At 41.9% G+C, this 18774-nt stretch overlaps 1 protein-coding gene across 1 annotated transcript in view; it reads left to right on the top strand.

Moving 5' to 3' along the window:
- The window catches only part of ULK2 (unc-51 like autophagy activating kinase 2), a 41049-nt gene extending 25302 nt beyond the window's left edge, over window positions 1-15747 (top strand). The window contains exons 15-27 of the mRNA XM_054394404.1: window positions 1133-1270; window positions 2256-2401; window positions 2592-2672; window positions 5272-5558; window positions 5682-5875; window positions 6460-6569; window positions 7556-7708; window positions 8395-8603; window positions 9879-10057; window positions 10960-11078; window positions 11445-11602; window positions 13286-13421; window positions 13523-15747. Coding sequence (XP_054250379.1) covers window positions 1133-1270; window positions 2256-2401; window positions 2592-2672; window positions 5272-5558; window positions 5682-5875; window positions 6460-6569; window positions 7556-7708; window positions 8395-8603; window positions 9879-10057; window positions 10960-11078; window positions 11445-11602; window positions 13286-13421; window positions 13523-13590 — 1978 coding nt within the window. The 3' untranslated portion in view covers window positions 13591-15747. The remainder of the gene's footprint in view (window positions 1-1132; window positions 1271-2255; window positions 2402-2591; window positions 2673-5271; window positions 5559-5681; window positions 5876-6459; window positions 6570-7555; window positions 7709-8394; window positions 8604-9878; window positions 10058-10959; window positions 11079-11444; window positions 11603-13285; window positions 13422-13522) is intronic.
- The last annotated feature ends 3027 nt before the right edge of the window (window positions 15748-18774 follow it).

Raw genomic sequence — 18774 nt, 5'->3', positions numbered from 1 at the left:
AGCCTCCCTGTGCTACCTCAGCTTGTGTTGGTTGTTAGCCAGCCACCTACTACCTTTGGGTGGTTTTCGCTTGAGAGACCTCCTCATGTGAAAACTTTCAGGCTTTCTGCTGACTGTGTGCTCATAGCTGATTTCCAAATTGCTCTGTAGTAGCTAGAAGCTGAGTGAAAATAAGAGGACAGACTTCTTTCATTTTGCCAAGGAAGTTCTATGCATATTGGGAAGTAATATTTCATTCTCAGAGGTAGCAAAGAGACCAGGACAAACAGGGTCATAAACCCAGATTTCTGTTCAGCTGTAACTGTGCAGTGAGTCCTGTAGCTGCTTGTTTTCTGAAGCTTGTGGTAGAACTTTCTTCACATTTCCTGTAAGAAGTTCTAATCTTTCTCTGAAGAGGTGGTCAGTGAAGGACCTGACACTAAACTGATTCTCTTCCACAAATCCCATTTGTCTGAAATCTTTCTGTTGAATTCCAGCTTCCTTTAAAAGGGTTGGTAGCTGATTACGTTGCAGTGGTTTGATTCCCTTATCAGATAGTGCACTGAGATAAGGCAGGTCAGGGACATTTCGGCTGAAACTGAGTAATGCTACTCTGCAGTGTGACTCTGTGGGTTAATGTTCAGGTGTGTGGTTTTGGTCGTTTTGTCAGGACATTGTTACATAACATGTTTTCCTTTTGCAAGTTCACGCTGTCTCTTGGGATATCTCTGACTGTGCTTCAGTGGCTTTTTGTACACATTCCAGCCCTGCTGCTGAACTTCCTGTTCTTAGCACAGTGGGTTTTCCTAGAAGGCTATTTTGAAGCCTCGTAAACAGAGCAGGCTGATTGGCAGGAAGTCGGAGGGATCGGTAGGTCGCTGCGATGTGTGACAAACTGCTTCAGCTGACACTGCACACTCAGCTCCCTCTGAGACCAGCCAGTGTGAAGCAGGGAGTTAGTGACCAGCAGATCCTGACCCTTATCTGGGAAGTGTTAGAGCTAGATTAGGACAAGCTAGGATCATACTGCATTCAGGGAGTGCAGAAGCAACTTTTACTGGCCTGTTTCCTAGATTCTCTTGACATTTCAACAATGTTCAGAGAGATCTGTCTACCACTGTTCACCTCCTGTCTCCATGCCTTCCAACTTCAGGCTCTGTCAGCCTTCAGTTTCCCCCCGCAGTGAAACGGCTCCCATCCCGGTTCCCACTCAGCTCCGGAATTACCAGCGCATAGAACAGAACCTGTCCTCCACTGCCAGCCCTGTGTCAAACCCCCACGGATCACCAAGGTGAGATTTTTTTTTTTTTAACTCCTTTTCTCTGGATTGTATTTGTACCCTGACAGATCTCCATTGCTTTCTTGCTGATAGAATTTTTTTTTCCTGCACAAAACCCACACTGAGCGGACAGTTTAATGGTAACAAATAACAGCCCTTAACAGGCTCAAGATTGTTGGATGGGCACTTGATATTTGTCACAAAATCAAAATGAGGTTGTTCTTTCACTCAAACACAGCCCAAAAAGGTAAAAAGATGAAGTCTTGGGTTTTTTTAATTCCTCTTTGTGCATTACATGGCATTACATCATGAACTAGAAAGTCAGTAATAAGTTATGTTTTGTTTCCACACACAGAGAGATGAGATGAATGCATTGTTCTGTAGAATATAAAGGAAACAATTTTTGGCATCTTAGTTAAGCTGCTTGTCTTATTACAAGGCTCTAGTGTGCCAGAGTTATTCTCTGCCTTGTGGTCAACAGGATCAGGATGGTAAAGGTCAAAGACTCAGAAACAGGCTGCTCAGAACTCTGGAGATCTTTACTAACACAAAACCCATGGTTCTTGCATTATTTTTATTTGTTCAGGATCTCTGATTTTATAGTTGTTGCCACACTTTGGGAAGGGTCTTTTCCAAGTAGTCTGTTTTCTGACCTGTATACCAGACCCAAAATGGAAACATTGTCATAAACTTTGTTGACCTAAAAATGGGCATTGTCAGCAATACGTTTCAGTTGATTGTTAAATTCAAACTTTGATGCTCATGTTATTTGAAGACTAGGAATCTGTGTGTTAAGGGATATCTATTTGATTTCCTCAAGTCAATGTGCTTGTTTTCAGTATGAGAAGCTCAGCTTATTGGCTTAATAAGCTTCAACATCATAGCTTTCTGTGTAAACATCAGTATTTTCTTTAACTGATTGTTACACTCCTTAGAGGGTTCTGAAGCTTCTCTCAAGGTAGCACAGTGTGTGTAACCACTCTTTTCACCCTGCTAGAGCTGGGGTTGTGAGACGCTCCAATACCAGCCCAATGGGCTTCATGAAGATGGGCTCCTGTTCCCCAGTGCCAGCTGACACTGCACAGGCTGTTGGGCGCAGGCTATCCACAGGATCTTCTAGACCATATTCTCCTTCACCACTAGGTAAGTCCATAAAGTCTTGGCAATTAGTGATGCTTTATCTAAACCAAAACCCGCCCAGCTACGTGACGTTTGCAGTATTCATTTCTGTTAAGTGACTCATAGAAGTAAATTAACTGGGTTTTGGTTTGCTTTACTCATTTGTAGGTGAAGTATAAAGTGTAAATTCACCTTTTGATTTTTGTTTGTGTAGTTGGAACCATACCTGAGCAGCTTGGGCACTGTTGTTGTGGACAACTTCAAGGACATGAATCAAGGAGTAGAAACTTCTCAGGTGAGTGACTTTGGACAATGCAACCAGCAATGTTTTGACAGAGCTTCTACAGTGTTTTGTGACAGGGAAGGAGAGCCAGCACTACATCAGTTTGGGTTAATAGGAGGCTGTGGGTAGGTGGTATAGAAACTTAGTCCAGTCATGGCTGTATCAAGACATAATTCCCTACACAGTAAGAGAGCCATTGGAGTTTCTTATTCTCAAGATGAAGAAGCAGCTCTGATAATGCTTGTCTTTAAACAGGCATGGGATGAATGGTGGTAACATGCTTCTCAGAATCTGGTTTTGATAGACCAGCTCTATCATGCCAATTCTCAGAAGAGGGAGGAGGAACTGATGTAGAGTGTGCAGCACATGTTCGTCATTCCCTTGGGAAAGTGACTGGGATCTGATGCTGGTGTTGCTAAGCAGTCAGCAAGCTTTGCAAGTCATAAATTATTATGACATGCCAGCAGGGGGAAAAAAAAAGATCAGGGAGAAAGAAGATTGAAGATGTTCTGAGACTGTTAAAGATAGAATCACACTGTAATGCTAGAAGCACTGGGCATAAGAATCTGCAATTCAGCAACATGTTCTTTTGCTCTGTGCACATTTGCTTCTTTAAAGAAAATCTAAAGGGTGTATTTTCTTCTTTATCTAAAATGCCAGTTACACTCTTTCTTTTGACTGTCTAAGAGGTAGTGTTGAAATTGCATTGTGGGGTTTATTTTCCCCTATTTGAACACTGTCCAAAATCATCTGGGGATCACAGAGCCTTCATTTCTTGGAGTAGCCATATTTCAAATATCTGGGAATTCTTTCATCCGTATGAAATGAGTTCATGAAATTGCTTTCATAATTGCTATGCCATTGGCAGTCTCAACAAAAGACAAGGAATGAGCAGCTCAAACTTGAAATACTCTCTCCTCTTGGAAAAAACAAAAGAAGAGGAGGTGTTTGAAGAGGATACAAAGCTGTGTCTATACTTTTTTTTGTTGCATCTTTTCTTTGGATAGAATTTTATAGGGCTCTTGATTTATTGGCTTTTGCCAGTGTCAAACTGACTTGTAACATACCACAGTGCTGCTTTTATGGCTGTAAGAGTTTTTAATGTTTCATTTCTCCATCTGCTTCCTGCATTCTTTTCCTACTTGACTCTTATTTCTTAATTTCAAATGACTGCAGTGTTATTTCTATTTGTAAAATACCACAAATTGCAGCAAGTCCGTTTCCCAGTGTTTAAATGGGTGTGGGAAGCTGTCTTTTGCTTCTGGGTGAGGTGAGGTCATCTGTACTGAGATGGTCTAAGGACTGAAGATGTCTGTCATAATGTAGCTTCTGAACTAATTGAGCTGCTCTTGCTGCCAGTGACAGCAGAGGACAAACTTCTAATTCAGAAGCCTTCCCCTCTGGTGGCAATGACACTAGAACAATAAACAGTGAGATTTAAGAGTGGTTTCTGAAACAACAGGTGAGGATTTACAATGCTATGAGACAGAGAAGCAGAGGGATTTCAGACAAGCAAATTCTTAGCTGGGAAGTTTATGAGAAATAGACCTGATCTCTCTGCTGGAGCTGCAGGCAGCAAGGCCATTCTAAAGCATACTGATGAATGGAATGCAGTCAAGATGAGGTAGCTCATATTCAAAATGTAACTAGCAAAAGCATAGGCTTAAGAAGGTTGAAAGATTTGTCTTAACAGCTGGGCACTTTTTTGGAGCACACACTTACGAAGTGGAGCCTTTTTGGGAAGCTGTGGCAATAAAGCTGAAGCCTTATGGACTGTTTGTAACTTTGCACAGTTCCTGATCACAAGACATAAAAATATCACAAAGAAGAGACCATTTCATTACATTTCAGGTTCCTTATTTTAAAGGAGCAAGGACACCTTTTTGAGTAGGTGAGATGTTCGTAAGAGGTATTTCCCCACAGCCCTCTGTTTAAGTGACTGCTTACAGCTTTTCATTTGCTTCAGGAGAAGCTTTGCACTCTTACTGAAGTGTGGACAGACTTAAGTGTCTGACAGACCAAAAAGTATCTGCCTGCACAAAGGAATGATCCCAAACTATTCCATCTGAATAATCTGGTTCTGTTTAGTATCTAGTTTTCTTGCAGGAACCATGAGATGAGCTGCCTTTTGTGTCTGCAAATGAAGTCATTATGTACAAAACAAGTCATTACCGTGCCATGTCTCATGCACGCACTTGTTTACAGGAATGTCACTTCAGTTCTTGAGAACCTCTATTCAGTCTGGAGCCTTGGTGGCTGCACTTGACATTTCACTGTTGGTTATGCCACTCCTGCTGAATCCAACCACTTTATTTGTCATGATGCAGGTTGCCAAAGTTACTGCAGCTGCCAGCACAGCTGTCACCCTGAAATCTTGGCCTATTTGGCAGCTTGAACATCTCATCAATGTAACATAGCCTTAGTCCATATAGCCCCCAGGCTGACTCCATTCTCTTTGCATCTAGTGAGCTGGTGATGAAGCATATCTCACAGTATTTGCAGTCCAGTCTCCTTTCCGTTGAATCTTGATCCTCTGGCCTCTTAAGCTTCATTGATACGTGTTCTGAGCACTGAAAGCAGAATTTTACCTCCTTGTTTTTCATCTCCACAGGTTCTCCAATACCACCATCTCAATCTCCACAGTCCCTTTTGATGGGAGCAAGGTTGCAGAGTGCTCCTACTCTGACAGATATTTACCAAAACAAACAGAAGCTCAGAAAGCAGCATTCAGACCCAGTATGCCCATCCTATGCTGGGTATGGATACAGTCATTCTCCACAGCCAAGTAGGCCAGGCAGCCTGGGAACGTCTCCTACCAAACATATGGGATCGTCTCCTAGGAGTTCAGACTGGCTGTTCAAAACTCCATTGCCAACCATCATTGGCTCTCCTACTAAGGTTTGTTAAGTTTGCCACTGTCAGTGAAATACGAGGTGGTGACACACCGCCTGAAACCATTCCCAAGCCTATTTTGGGGTTCTGACTTTGTTTTTTGTGTGTTCTTGGTTTTGATTCTTAAAGGCAACAGCTCCTTTCAAAATACCCAAAACTCAAGCATCCTCCAACTTGCTGGCTCTGGCTAATCGCCAGGGCTCAGCAGATGCCCCGCTGCAGCCTAAAGACATCACTGACCCAAGGGATTTCACACACTTCCACTCCACCCAGGCAGGTGAAAAGCAGGCAGGAGAACAGCACGGTAAAACCCCGTTTGGCAGGTAGGCATCACGGTACTCCTAACCTGTAAAGCTGGGTGGGTAACGTGGCAGCAGAATGTGCACTGCACACAGCAGCTTGGAGGAGAAGGACATGCAGAGAGTGAGCTGTGAGGAGCTGCTGAGGTTTGGGGTGTGCAACAGAAACATTTTGTACTGGGTATAAATATAGCATGGACTTCCTGCAGCGCTTTGTGTTGCTGTTTAGTTCCCTTTTGTTTTGATTATCTCAGTATGGAATTTTGTTGCTTCTGTGAAGCCTCTTCAGTGTTTGCTTGAAAAATCTTAATGACAACATTTGCAATATAAATTTTTAAGATAAATAGGTCTATTTTTATAGTTAGCTCCATTTCAATAGGTCCATGGTGAACAGTGGGATTTCAAGGCTTTTCTGTACTTTGCTGAAGAATTCTGAATAGGAAGAATCTGAAAATCATAGAATGGCTTAGGTTGGAAGAAAAAATCCTCTACTCCAACCCCTCTGCCAGGGTCAGGGACACCTCTCAATTAGTCATGCTTAGTTGCAAGTTAGATGGAAAGATCCCACTGAAGAACTTGGTTGTGAATTCATGCATTTCTCTGTCCAGGTCTGTTAGTACTGGGAAGCTATCAGATCAACAGGTTAAAACTACTCTTGGTGGCCAGATGTATCAAGGCAGCACAGACAGCCTCAATACAGAGAGACCAATGGATACAGGTAAGGAACAAACTGAGACATCCACGCTGGCTTTATGGAGTGCCAACTAGAATCAGTTCTGCTTCCAATTTCCATAATTGGTTCTGACAATTTTTAGGCTCAGTATAGAAGGCTTTTTTTTTTTTTGATCTTTGAGAGGATATGTTCCATTTCTTTGCTATAGCTTCAAAAATAACTGAGACAGGAAAATACCTATTGCTGTGCCAAATACAGAAATACTTCAGCTGCCTCTGCTGACTTAGAAGGGTTTGGGGTTCTTTGAGGTTTTGTTTGTTTGTTTGTATTGGTTGTGGGGGTGGGGTGTGTTTGTTTTTTGGTTGTTTTTTTTTTTTTTTTAATTTTCATTATTACTTTTTAATACACTCATGGCTGTTTCATTTCCTAATTCCACTTTTTTATCGTTGAGGGGGTGGGGTGTGATTTTTTTTTTTTTTTTTTTTTTTTAATTTTCATTATTACTTTTTTAATACACGAATGGCTGTTTCATCTCCTAATTCCACTTTTTTATCATATGAAAGCCAATTTATGTAATTCTGGGTTGTTTGGGGTTTTTTTCTCCTCCCTTGCCACAAGTGGCCACCAGGAGTTCTCACCTCTTTCTTGAGCAAATAGAAGGAGTTCTGCAGACAAGGCTGGTCTTTATCCCCCAGACCTACCATGGTCTGCCTTTAGAATTTTTCTGTTGTATCTTTTGCTGCAGCACTGGTGGTGTCCTCTGGCTCTCAGGGAAACCTTCTGTTGCTCTTTTCTAGGCCAGAATAGAGCAGAGAGAGATTGAAAGTAAAGGGATATGTGCAGGCTGCGTCTTGACTCTTCGAGTATCTCCAAGGCTGCCTACTCAGCTTGTTTTACTTGCTGTCAGAACTTCTAACTGGTCCAAGTCTCAGACCTGCATCAAAGCATGCTGTGCTCCAATTTGCTGTATATAATTAGTGATTGGTAATTACGTGTAATAGGAACCACCTTCCTGACATTTTCTCTTCCAGCTCCAGCAGGGGCCTATGGAATTGCAATGGCACCTCCTTCCATGGGAAGTGGGGCAGGTTCTCGGGCTGTTATGTTTACTGTTGGGTCCCCTCCAAGCAGCGCCACCCCTCCTACCTGCACCCATATGGTCCTCAGAACAAGAACCACCTCAGGTAAGACTTGGCTGTTCTCAAACACAGTAGTAGACCTGTCCTCTTCTTGGGCCAGTAACCTGATTACTGCCTTGCATAGTAGGTCCTCTAGGTCATACAGTAAAAGTGCTCTATAAAATAGAGGCAACTCCTGCTTTTTTCTCCTAAAGAGAGGGCCAGAGGCATGGATTTACAACACAGCAGTGTGTCACCTCCTGAGTACACAGCTTTACTCCACCACAGGGAGTGTAATAATCTCTGTGACAAAGCTGCAGAGAAGTTACATTTCTGATTCTGCATTTTTGCCTGCTGCTGTGCACTGTACCAGAAACAATCCACAAGGGGTGGGAGGTGACTGCATTTGGGTGTCAATTATGTTGCCACATATCAAAGATGTCAAGGTGAAGGATTTCATCTGCTGAGGATGAGCAGGAGTCCACAGCAATGTGCTTTTGTGACCTGTAGCACAACCTTTAAGCTGTCCTATTGGACTCTCTGCCTTGGAACCCTTGTCAGCCCTTTCCAAGAATCTGTGTTACAAACTGTCACCATTCATTATTACAGAGCAAAGGAAAAATGAGGAGAGCCTCCCAAGGGTGGATCTGTGGTGACTACTGATTTGTAATTTGCAGCCCCAGTGCTGCCAGGTGGGATAACTTGTTAGACTGAATGTGTGTGGTGTTTTGTTTCTTGTTTTGTTTTTGTAGTTGGATCAAACAGTTCTGGAGGGTCTCTCTGCTCCACCAGTGGCCGTGTGTATATGGGCTCTCCTCCTGGGATTTACATGGGCTCTTCTCCCCCGGGAGCCGAGGCAGCTCCGAGTCTGAAGTACATGCCTTATGGTACTTCACCTCCCAGCTTAGAGGGCTTTATCACTTTTGAAGCTCCTGAATTGCCTGAGGAAACTTTAATGGAGGTATAGAAAACATCATTTAATGTTTTATAATGTATAATGCTGCTAAAACAGACATGGTAAAAACAGGACTGCTCGATGCACTTCATACTTTCCTCCTTGGTATCTCGCATATTCCTTTTTAATGTCTTGAAAATAGTCCTGCATCAGTGGTGGCCAGTTTCTCTTTGGTGGTTATTCCTGGTATTTCATGTATTTGAATAGGTAACCAAAGGAACATGACTGCTTTTGTTCTCCAGAGCCTTCCAAAGAGGCCTCTGTTTTAATGCCAAGTCTCTGGATGTGGGTGCTGACAGTAGCACTATCTCTCTGGGCATTGTTTTTAACTGCTTCTTCACAGTCAGTGGATGACATTAAACACTACTTGTGGGAAGAATGTCCTATATTTTTTACAAGTGTAAAGGAGGAGTGACACTTTAAAACATAAATTGTGATGGTCTTTCACCAGAATGCTATCATTGGACTGTGAATTTCTCAGGACAGATTGCTGTTCTCTTTTCTCATTCACATGTTGCTGGAAGGTGTTTGGATCCCGTGTTGTAACACAAATGTTTGACAGTACAGGCCATTCTTCCCACAGACAGTATTTAGATCTGCATTACTAATGAAAAGTGATAAATATTGCTAAGAGGTGTTTGATTAGTTTTGAAGGCTATTTTATTTTTGGAGCAGAGACTATGCATATATAACCTGTTGTGCTCACTAAGAAGCAATGAGCTGCTAGCTCAAATTGAAGTTGTTTAGTTTAAGTTGTGAACTTTGGCAACAGCCACTTCTTAACACAAAATAATTCTAGATCTGAGTGTAAATTAGAGTGAAGCAGATAAGTATGAAACTTTAGATTACTTCTCTTGGAGGTCTCAAGTCTGTTATATAATAAAAGCCAAATGTTCCTTCTGGCTTCTCATACAAGTGCCGAGCATACTTTTGGGTTGCTGATAATATAATAACAAGTAATGTGTCCCACTTGTGATTCCTTTAGTTGCTCAGGTTTCAACAAACATAGAACTCCATGTCCCAGTTCCTTTGGCTTTGTTCAAAGACTTAAGTATAGCTACAGTATCTTGAAATCATAACAAAGAGAGAACAGATTAATATCTATTGATCTGTCTGAACCCGTTTGGTTCTGTGCTCCCTATTTCTGGCTCTCCAACAATGTGATTTCTGCATAGAATTAACATACCAAGAAATCATCAAATGATTAGCAAGAGTTTTAAGTGTCCATGTCTGCCTTACGGCTTCTAATGGTTAAAATGCTGTCATCTTTCCCTGTGACAGAGAGAACACACAGATACACTGCGTCACCTAAACATGATGCTGACATTTACAGAATGTGTCCTGGATCTGACAGCAGTGCGAGGAGGAAACCCAGACCTGTGTACTTCCGCAGTTTCACTGTACCAAATCCAGGAGAGCATCGTTGTGGATCAGATCAGCCAGCTAAGCAAAGAATGGGGGTGAGTATGTGGTCAGACAGCATCAAGAGAATTACTGAACATTGAATTCACCACAGATGTATTCAAACTAGGCCATTTCTGCTGGGGGTGCTCATTCTGCTGTATAGAATCTTTTGTAGGCTTTTAACAACTGAAGACAGATCGGAAAGAGCAAAGGACAGAGGCACATTTCCTAGCAGGCAAATAAAAGGACAGTGTTCTCTGGCGTGCCACATAAGCTGGGGGAAGTGGTGAGGACTTCAGGCTTGAGGTATAGTGGTGCATGTCTAACCTTGGAAATTAGTACACCAGCTTCTGTCAGATCTGAGCCCTCCTCTGTTCCTGTTGGCCAGACTGAAGCAGTAGCACTGAGGTGGAGGTTTGGAACAAGGAAGGAATGTCCAAATTTCCCCATTTTTCAGACAAACAATCAGCCCTAGTAGAAAATCAAAAGCAAGGAGAAATATGAGAAGTTTGTGGAAATGGTGGGAAAGGGCAGTTCCACTTCCTGCTCTCTTCCTGAATCAAAACCCAGCATTAAAAAACAACCCTGCAAAGTGTTTGCTTTTCACAACTGAGGATTCCAGGGGCACAGGAAATGGCACTGCGTGAAAAGAACACCCAGTTGCTTGTGGTAAGATGTTGACCCCAGGCAGTCAGTCCCCACAAATAAGAGTTCCTTTTTGAAATGCCTGCATTAAAACAGTTTGTTGCTACACATCCTAGATGAGCAGATGTCCTCTTAACCCGTGACAGAGTGTTTGTGAAGGGAAGGGAGGGGTGGAGTTGCATTTTAAACATCTGTCTTCCTTTACTGCCGCTGCTGGGTCCTGTTGGGTTGTGATTAAAAAGTGATCTCTCTCCATGGCTTTAATGGTTCAGGAAAGGTGTTTTGATAATTTCCCCCCCCCATTTCTTCCTAGACAAGTAGAGCAGCTGGTGCTGTACATGAAAGCTGCCCAGTTACTAGCATCTTCTCTGCATCTTGCCAAAGCACAGGTCAAATCGGGGAAGCTGAACCCATCCACTGCTGTTAAACAAGGTAAACGCAACAAAACCTTGTTCACTTGTTGTGCTTTTTCTTTGCTGATACATCACTCAAAAAGCTCAAGTTGCATCATCTGTTTGTTTTCTTCTGGACAAGAGAATTCTAGATATGTACAGTTGCACAATGCTGATAAGAAACAAAGATAACAGCCTGTAATTGCTAAGAAATGGGCAGTTATTAACTTGAAATGGAAATTATTAGATACATCCTTAATTCATAGAAGTGGAAGAGTAAATATTAAAAGCACCAGTTTAAACAGATTGACTTTGCTAGTGCTGGGAAAGGCTGAACTTAGGCTTTGTCATTGTTTGGTTGGGTTTTGTTTAGTTGTTTTAAATGTCTTTCTTCCCTGTCTTCCAGTTGTGAAGAGCCTCAATGAAAGATACAAATTCTGTATCGGCATGTGCAAGAAATTGACAGAGAAGCTGAATCGCTTCTTTTCGGACAAGCAGAGGTTCATTGATGAAATCAACAGTGTAACTGCAGAGAAACTCATCTACAGCTGTGCTGTAGAAATGGTAAGTCACTCCTCTTACCTAAATGATAGCACATGGAGACAAATTTCCTTCTCTATGTAATCAGAAAAGGGAATGTATGGTTCCCAAACTCTGTTGATGATAATTTGTAGTTGTCTTTCACTCTGTTTCCTGCCCTACCTTAACTGTGGCTAAAGTTCCTGGCAGATACCATTCCTCAGGGACATTTCCCCTAGATCAGCACATTGGGTACATAAACAGTAGGAAATTACATCCTGAGCCACTCATCCCTGTGTGCTGAAGTCTCATCCAGGAAGGCTTTACTAAAGCACAGGAGCAACAGAAAGAGCTGTGTCATCCACCAGGTCAGTTTGAGCAACGTCAGTCAGTCCACACAAATGGCAATGCAGACGTGGAAGCTTTCTTATGGAACAGATAACTTCTTATCTGCCATGGAGCAGATGCAGTAACCATACAGAAAGTGCAACTGCTTTTTTCATCAGAGGGAAGGGTGTTGACATAGGTGTCACATAAGATACTGGCAAATATTACACAACCCTGATGCCCAGATAAGTTGGATGCCCCCTCCCTGGAGGTGTTTAAGGCAAGGTTGGATGAATCTAGAACGTGTTATAAGCTTTTGTGCTCAAGGAGAAAGTTCTTCACGGACAGAGTTGTTAGACGTTGAAATGTGCTGCCCAGGGAGGTGGTGGAGTCACCATCCCTGGAGGTGTTCAAGAGGGGACTGGACATGGCACTTGGTGCCATGGTTTAGATAGTCATGAGGTCTTGGGTGACAGGTTCGATTTTGATGATCCTTGAGGTCTTTTCCAACCTTATCAATTCTGTGATGAGCCCTTGAGCAACCTGGTCTAGTGGACAGTGTCCCTGCCCATGGCAGGGGAGGTGGAATCTAGATGATCTTTGAGGTCCCTTCCAACCCAAACCATTCTATGATCCTATGATAATGTTTTAGTCAAGCACAATTAATTTGTCATCTTTACAAGAAAATCTAGGTTTTAAGAACAAGCAGATTGAAGGGTCCAGAGCACAAGTTTTCTGAAGAGCAGCTGAGGGAACCGGAGTTGTTCAACCTGGATAAAAGGAGGCTGAGGGGAGACCTTCTCGCTCTCTACAATTTCCTGAAAGGAGGTTGGAGGGAGGTGGGGCTTGGCCTCTTCCCCCAGGTACCTAGTGACAGGATGAGAGGAAACAGCCCACAGGTTGTGCCAGTGGGGGTTCAGATTGGACATTAGGAACAATTTCTTCAGTGGAAGAGTGGTTGAGCCCTGGAACAGATTGCCCAGGGAAGTGGTGGAGTCACCATCCTTGCAAGTGTTCAAAAAACACGTAGATGTTTTTGACATGCTTAGGGATGTGGTCGAGTGGTGGACTTGGCAGTGCTGGGCTAATGGTTGGACTCAATGATCTGGGAGGTCTTTTCCAATCTTGATGATTGTGTTTATTCTTATGTTGTTGTACCCCATGTAAACACAAAAGATCAAAAAGTGCTTTTGGAGCTGAGAAGTGCAGAATATCTTAGTGAATTCAGCACAGGCTCTACCTTCTACTTTGTTTCATTGTCTTACAGGTATAAAACAGATCAGCTAAATTAAGGCTCAGAATTAGTTTGTAAAATACACTTTGATGCCATTCACTCTGAATTTTTCATTTCATTACTTGCTTAATGCAATTTCTGTAAGTGAATCTCCTGACTGCTTGCAGGTTCAGTCAGCAGCCCTGGATGAGATGTTTCAGCAGACTGAAGATATCACATATCGATACCACAAAGCCGCCTTACTGCTGGAGGGGCTGACTAAAATCCTGCAAGACCCTGCAGACATAGAGAACGTACACAAGTGTAAGTTTGTGCTGAACAATGAAAAGAGTGCAAATTGCATGGAATTCAATGCATTGTAAAATAACACCGAGGCCATCACCTCTTTTTTTTAACCTCTGCAGATAAATCCAGCATCGAGCGAAGGCTTTCCGCACTTTGCTATAGCACCGTGGCTGTTTATGAGCAGTAGGAATATCCTGAGGACCAGATGGTGTGAACATAAGGGACCACATCAGTGATACTGCACTTTTTTCACTACAGCTTCATTGTTGTCCTTGTTCTGCCCCACGTGGAAGATGATTCTTACATTTCTGTGGTGACTACCAAAGAAACAGCAGCATATTCAAAGAGGAGAAATTCCAAAAGTACACTTGCCTTACCGAGCCAGCAGCTCCTTTTTCTTCCTAACAACAGATTTTAAAAGAATCTCTCTTCACATTTCAAACTGATCCTTTTATGTATGCTTTGACCTTGAATCATCAGGGTTGGTTTTTTTTTTTTTTCCCTTGTGAGAAAGGATCATAGAGTGGATCTTTCTGCATCAGGTACAAAAAGACATTTCCCTCAGAAGATTCCTTCAAAAGTTTGTGAAAATGTGGCAGAGTGAAATTGGGGAAACCCTAACCAGGTGCAAGTGCTGTTGGAACCTTTTGGGGCAAAGCTGGCTTGTGTTGGAGCTCACATGTGAAGATGGCTCAGCTTGGCACATGAAGGGATGGCAAGAGAGTGCTCTTCACACAGGTGGGGAGAGATAGTGGTGGAAGAAATTTGCTCTCCACCTGTGCACAATCCCCAGTGGGTTTTCAGCTGATGTGGATACAATTTGATGATCTTCTTCCAAAATATTTTGTTTTGCACTAATTTACTAAAGCAACTGTACATTCATTATTGAAGAACTATACATATAAAAAAAAAAAAAGAAAGAAGGCACAGTGGACTTGGCTGAATTTTATTTCAGTGTACATAAAATTCTTTTCAGAATTTCAAATGTAGCTTCTAGAAGGACTTTCAAACTGTAAAAAACAAAAACCAACTTGTATTCATGTGAACTTTTCCATTTTATACCTGTTTGTCTAATACTTGAGTACTGCTCTGGACTTTCTCAGTAATAGCAATGTTGAGTTGCTGGTTGTTTGCTTTTTCTATAGATTCGGTTGCATCTTTTGTTGTGCATGCAGTATGTGCATTAATGCCTGCAGTCTTTAGGGGTATATTGACAGTTCTCTGTAGTTCTGTTTCTTGGGCAGTATTACAAGAAATACTGTAAACTGAAAGGTTCTGCAAGGAACCATGCAAATCCAGAAAATAATGTTGGGGTTTGAGATGCCAATAAGTTGGTGTAGGATATCTACATAGAGTGTGGGGGGGAGGGGACAAAAAAAAATCAGGATTCTTTTGCGTGCATTTTGGGGGAGAGGTGGGAAGCTTCATTTAGCCTTATAGGCATTATCATTTCAAGCATGCCATGAGCTCATCAGGACAGTGATTTGCAGAGTATTTAGGCAGACCAGGGAATCCAATAAATGTATATAAATATCTGCGGTCTGATGTCAGGAATGAAGGGAGACAGCCTCTGCTCACTTGTGCCCTGGGATAGGACCAAGGGGCAATGGATGGAAACTACAGCACAGAAGGTTCCACCTCAGCATGAGGAAGAACTTCTTTACCGTAAGGATCACGGAGCACTGGAACAGGGTCCCCAGAGAGGTTGTGGAGTCTCCTGCTCTGGAGACTTTCAAGACCTGTCTGGATGCATTCCTGTGTGAGCTGTGCTGGATTCTATAGTCGTGCTCTGGCAGGGGGGTTGGACCTGAAGAGCTCCAGAGGTCCCTTCCAACCCCTACCATCCTGTGATCCAGCTTCTCTGGAAACAGTTCCTATGTTTTCTTTTGGGGACTTTTTGTTTGTTTGTTTGTTTGTTGTTTTATTACTCAACTGCTCGAATACTTGAATAAACCATTCTCCAGGACAACAACAACAACAAAAAAATAATTTTAATCCTCTTAAACACAGTGGTCTGAACTCTTGGACAACATTGTACAGGGCTTACACATCAAAAAATGATGATTTCAGTGTTGGGATAACCATGTGTTTCCTTTCCTTTGACAAGAGTAATGTACTTTTTACCTTATTTATCTATATGAGATTCCAGCAGTTAATTTGAAAGTGTTTGTTTCTATAATGTTTGTATTTTTAGGTCTTTAATACGGTGTTTCTACCTCTCCTTTGTAATTGCATGCAACATTCTTGAAACTAGGTAATAACTCACTGAACTGTTGCGTAATAGCCTTTTTATTCTGGCCTGTATAAATGTATATTAAGGTAAAAATAAATACTGACACTAGAAGTGTTTCTATGGTAAAGCTGAGTTGCTTTGTCTCCGTAACCAAAGGTCAACAGAGTTAAGTTAAAAAATATCAAAACAACAAAAAACCCCAAACAAACAGCTCTGGTTAAAGCAGGGACTGAATGTGGCCCTCAGGCAGCTGGATGTGCCACCCAGGGCAGCATGAGGCAGCTTGACTGAGTTCCATATCTCTGGGTAGCCCTGGAACAAAGTGTGTCCTGTGTTTGTTTACCCTTGTTTTAGGAAAACAATATAGTCTGCTTTTTGCTTGTTTGTTTGGTGGGGTTTTTTAACCTTTTCATTTTTATACTTTACACTATTTTTTTTTTTACTTTTTTAACTTTTTAAAAAAACTGGTTTACTTTTCAAAAAACTTTTTTACTTTTTTTACTCTTAACTTTTTGTAAAACTTTTTTTAAACTTCTTTAAACTTTTTTTTTAACTTTTTTATTTTTAATTTTTTTATTTTTATTTTTAACTTTTTAACTATTTTTTTATTTTTAACTTTTTTTTATTTTTAACTTATTTTTAACCTTTTCTTATTTTTAACCTTTTTTTATTTTTAACCTTTTTTTATTTTTAACCTTTTCTTATTTTTAACCTTTTTTTATTTTTAACCTCGTTTTTATTTTTAACCTCGTTTTTATTTTTAACCTCATTTTAAATGCTTGAAATTTTTTTAAACTTGAATTGGAGAACAAGTAGGGGGAGGTAGGTTCCTGGGTAACAGCTGTCTGTTCTTTCAACAAGGTGCTTATTTGTTGCCTCTAGCAAAGAGGAGCTGCCTGGGCTGCCAGAACAGCATATACAGAGCTAATTGACAAAAGCTGGCACTGAAGTTACCATTTCTAACCAAACATTGCAAATAATTAGCTTTGTCCACCTTGTAGTTACTTTCCCCAGCTGAGGTGTGCTGTGGTCACCAGTGTATTTTGTAGCTGTGCTATCAAATTGTTGTCAATTTTATTATTTAAAAATTCCTTGTGGTTGTGACTGGCACTTAAAGAGGACGAGGAGGGGGTGAACAGAGAACGTTAATGATATGTCTGAACACGACTGTAGGAGCAGAGCAAAAGTCTTAGCACACAGGCTAGGAGATGGGCTGCTTTTCCCAGGAACTCACTGGGGTTTGTTGGCTTTTTTTTTTTCCCCCCTCAGGGTTCAAGCTCATTCTCCTTCCACTCTTGCCAGCAAGACTACAGCTGCACAAACAGGAGGAGAAGAAAAGGGCTATTCTTGTTCACTGTTTTCAGGAGGAGGAGACCAATGTTCATGGCCTGTCTTTCTGCATAAACTCATTCCACAGAGATCCTGAAGCTGTCCTCTGTCTTCAGCTCGCCGTGCTGAACAGCAGGTGCTTGTTTCTACCAAATCCTTTTTTTTCCCCAGCCTTTTTAAAGATAGAATTTGAAAGGAGGTATTTGATGTGCTGCTTTTCTAGTTCAGCTCCAGCATCTACTCAAGAGCACCATGTTCCATACGTGTCCCACTCGCTCCTCAGTGTATAATGGTGACTGAGGAATCTAAACCGCATTTTGATTCTGACATTTATTGCTTTTTATAAGCAAGAAGTTCAACTCTCAGCCCTTCTGATACAAAGAACCAAATCTAGTTCATTTAACTTATAACCAAGATGCTACAAACTATTCTGGGAAGTAGTTTTCAGTTGAGAGGTGTGAGTTGTTCTGGGGACTTGCTGGGTTGGGCATAGTTCTTGTTGCTTTCTGGTACTATTGCCATCGTCATCTCTGTGTCCGGAGGCAGTAGCTACTTGTGATCCGCTGGTGTCACAGTACTGTGTGGTGCACAGCCCAGCTACACCAAAAAGGAAAGCTTTCTTTTTCATCTAGAGCAAGGAGAGCTAGATATTGCTGCTTTCAAAGCTTGGTGAGGCTTTGAAATTCAGATTGGATGGCTTGTGACCTGACTTGTGACCCGTGTTTTTGATTCCTGTCTCCTCTCCTATATTTTGACATGCTTTTGTTTAATTTCAGGTTTTTTGCTTTTTTTATCTGCTTTGAACTCTGCTTGCCTTTTTTTTTTTTTTTTAAACTGTACAGGATCCCTTTAAGTCTTTAAGCAAACCTCCTTTCATCCTGAACTTTCCAGTCCAACCTCAGTCATCCGTGGCTTTTTAACAAGGTTCCACATAGCTCCTCTTGTCTGTAGATGAGTGAAATATCTCTCAGTAACCCCTTTCTTGAGGTCTTTAAGTCAGCTGGAGCCCAGTAACTAAGTCTTGGCACTGCTTCTTTAGACAAACACCTTTTCAATAGGCTTTTGTATGTGGCAGGCTCCCCCCTCCTCTTTGGCTGCAAGCAAACCAAGTGCCAGCGGTGCTGTTGAGCCTTGTTGCAGTCTTTGTGCCAATCATTTTCATTGTTTCTTTGTGTGGCTTTCACATTTTCCATGGCTCCAGCTATGCCTACAATGCAGCCCACAGACCATGGCTCTGTAGGACACAGTATCTTGTTCTTGCAAATGTGAGATCAGCCACAGCTTTCAAAAAACTGATGCCTTAAACTGAGCTGTTTATTCATGTAGGTTCCTTTACAGAATCACAGAATCCTTTTGGTTGGAAAAGACCTTCAAGATCATTAAGTCCAACCGTTCCCTAACTCTACCAAGTCTGGGGCTAAACCATCTCCCTCAGCACCACAACTCTGCATCTTTTAAATACCCCAAGGGACTGGAATTCAACCACCTCCCTGGGGAGCCTGTTCCACTTGAGAACTCTTCCAGTGAAGAAGTTTCTTCTTGTACCTAACCCAAACCTCCTCTCGCCATTTCCCCTCGTCCTATCACTTGTTACTAGGGAGAAGAAAAAACTTCTCCCTGTTGTTAATGTTCTGTACCCACTTTTATGGTTGAGTGCTGTCTGGGCTTTGGTATCTGCCCATCTTCTTATGCCACTGGCCAGATTGTGTGACTTTCCCAAAGCACTTGGTGCTCCAGACTAGGCAGCCTTTGTAAGGAGAAATTGAGGATTTTGCTCTGTGAGCACGGTGTGTGAGCTAAAAGGCCATT

Source organism: Indicator indicator, chromosome 30, assembly GCF_027791375.1.
Source record: "Indicator indicator isolate 239-I01 chromosome 30, UM_Iind_1.1, whole genome shotgun sequence".
NCBI classification, from domain to species: Eukaryota; Metazoa; Chordata; class Aves; order Piciformes; family Indicatoridae; genus Indicator; species Indicator indicator.
This window is presented reverse-complemented; position numbering and strand designations above follow the sequence as displayed.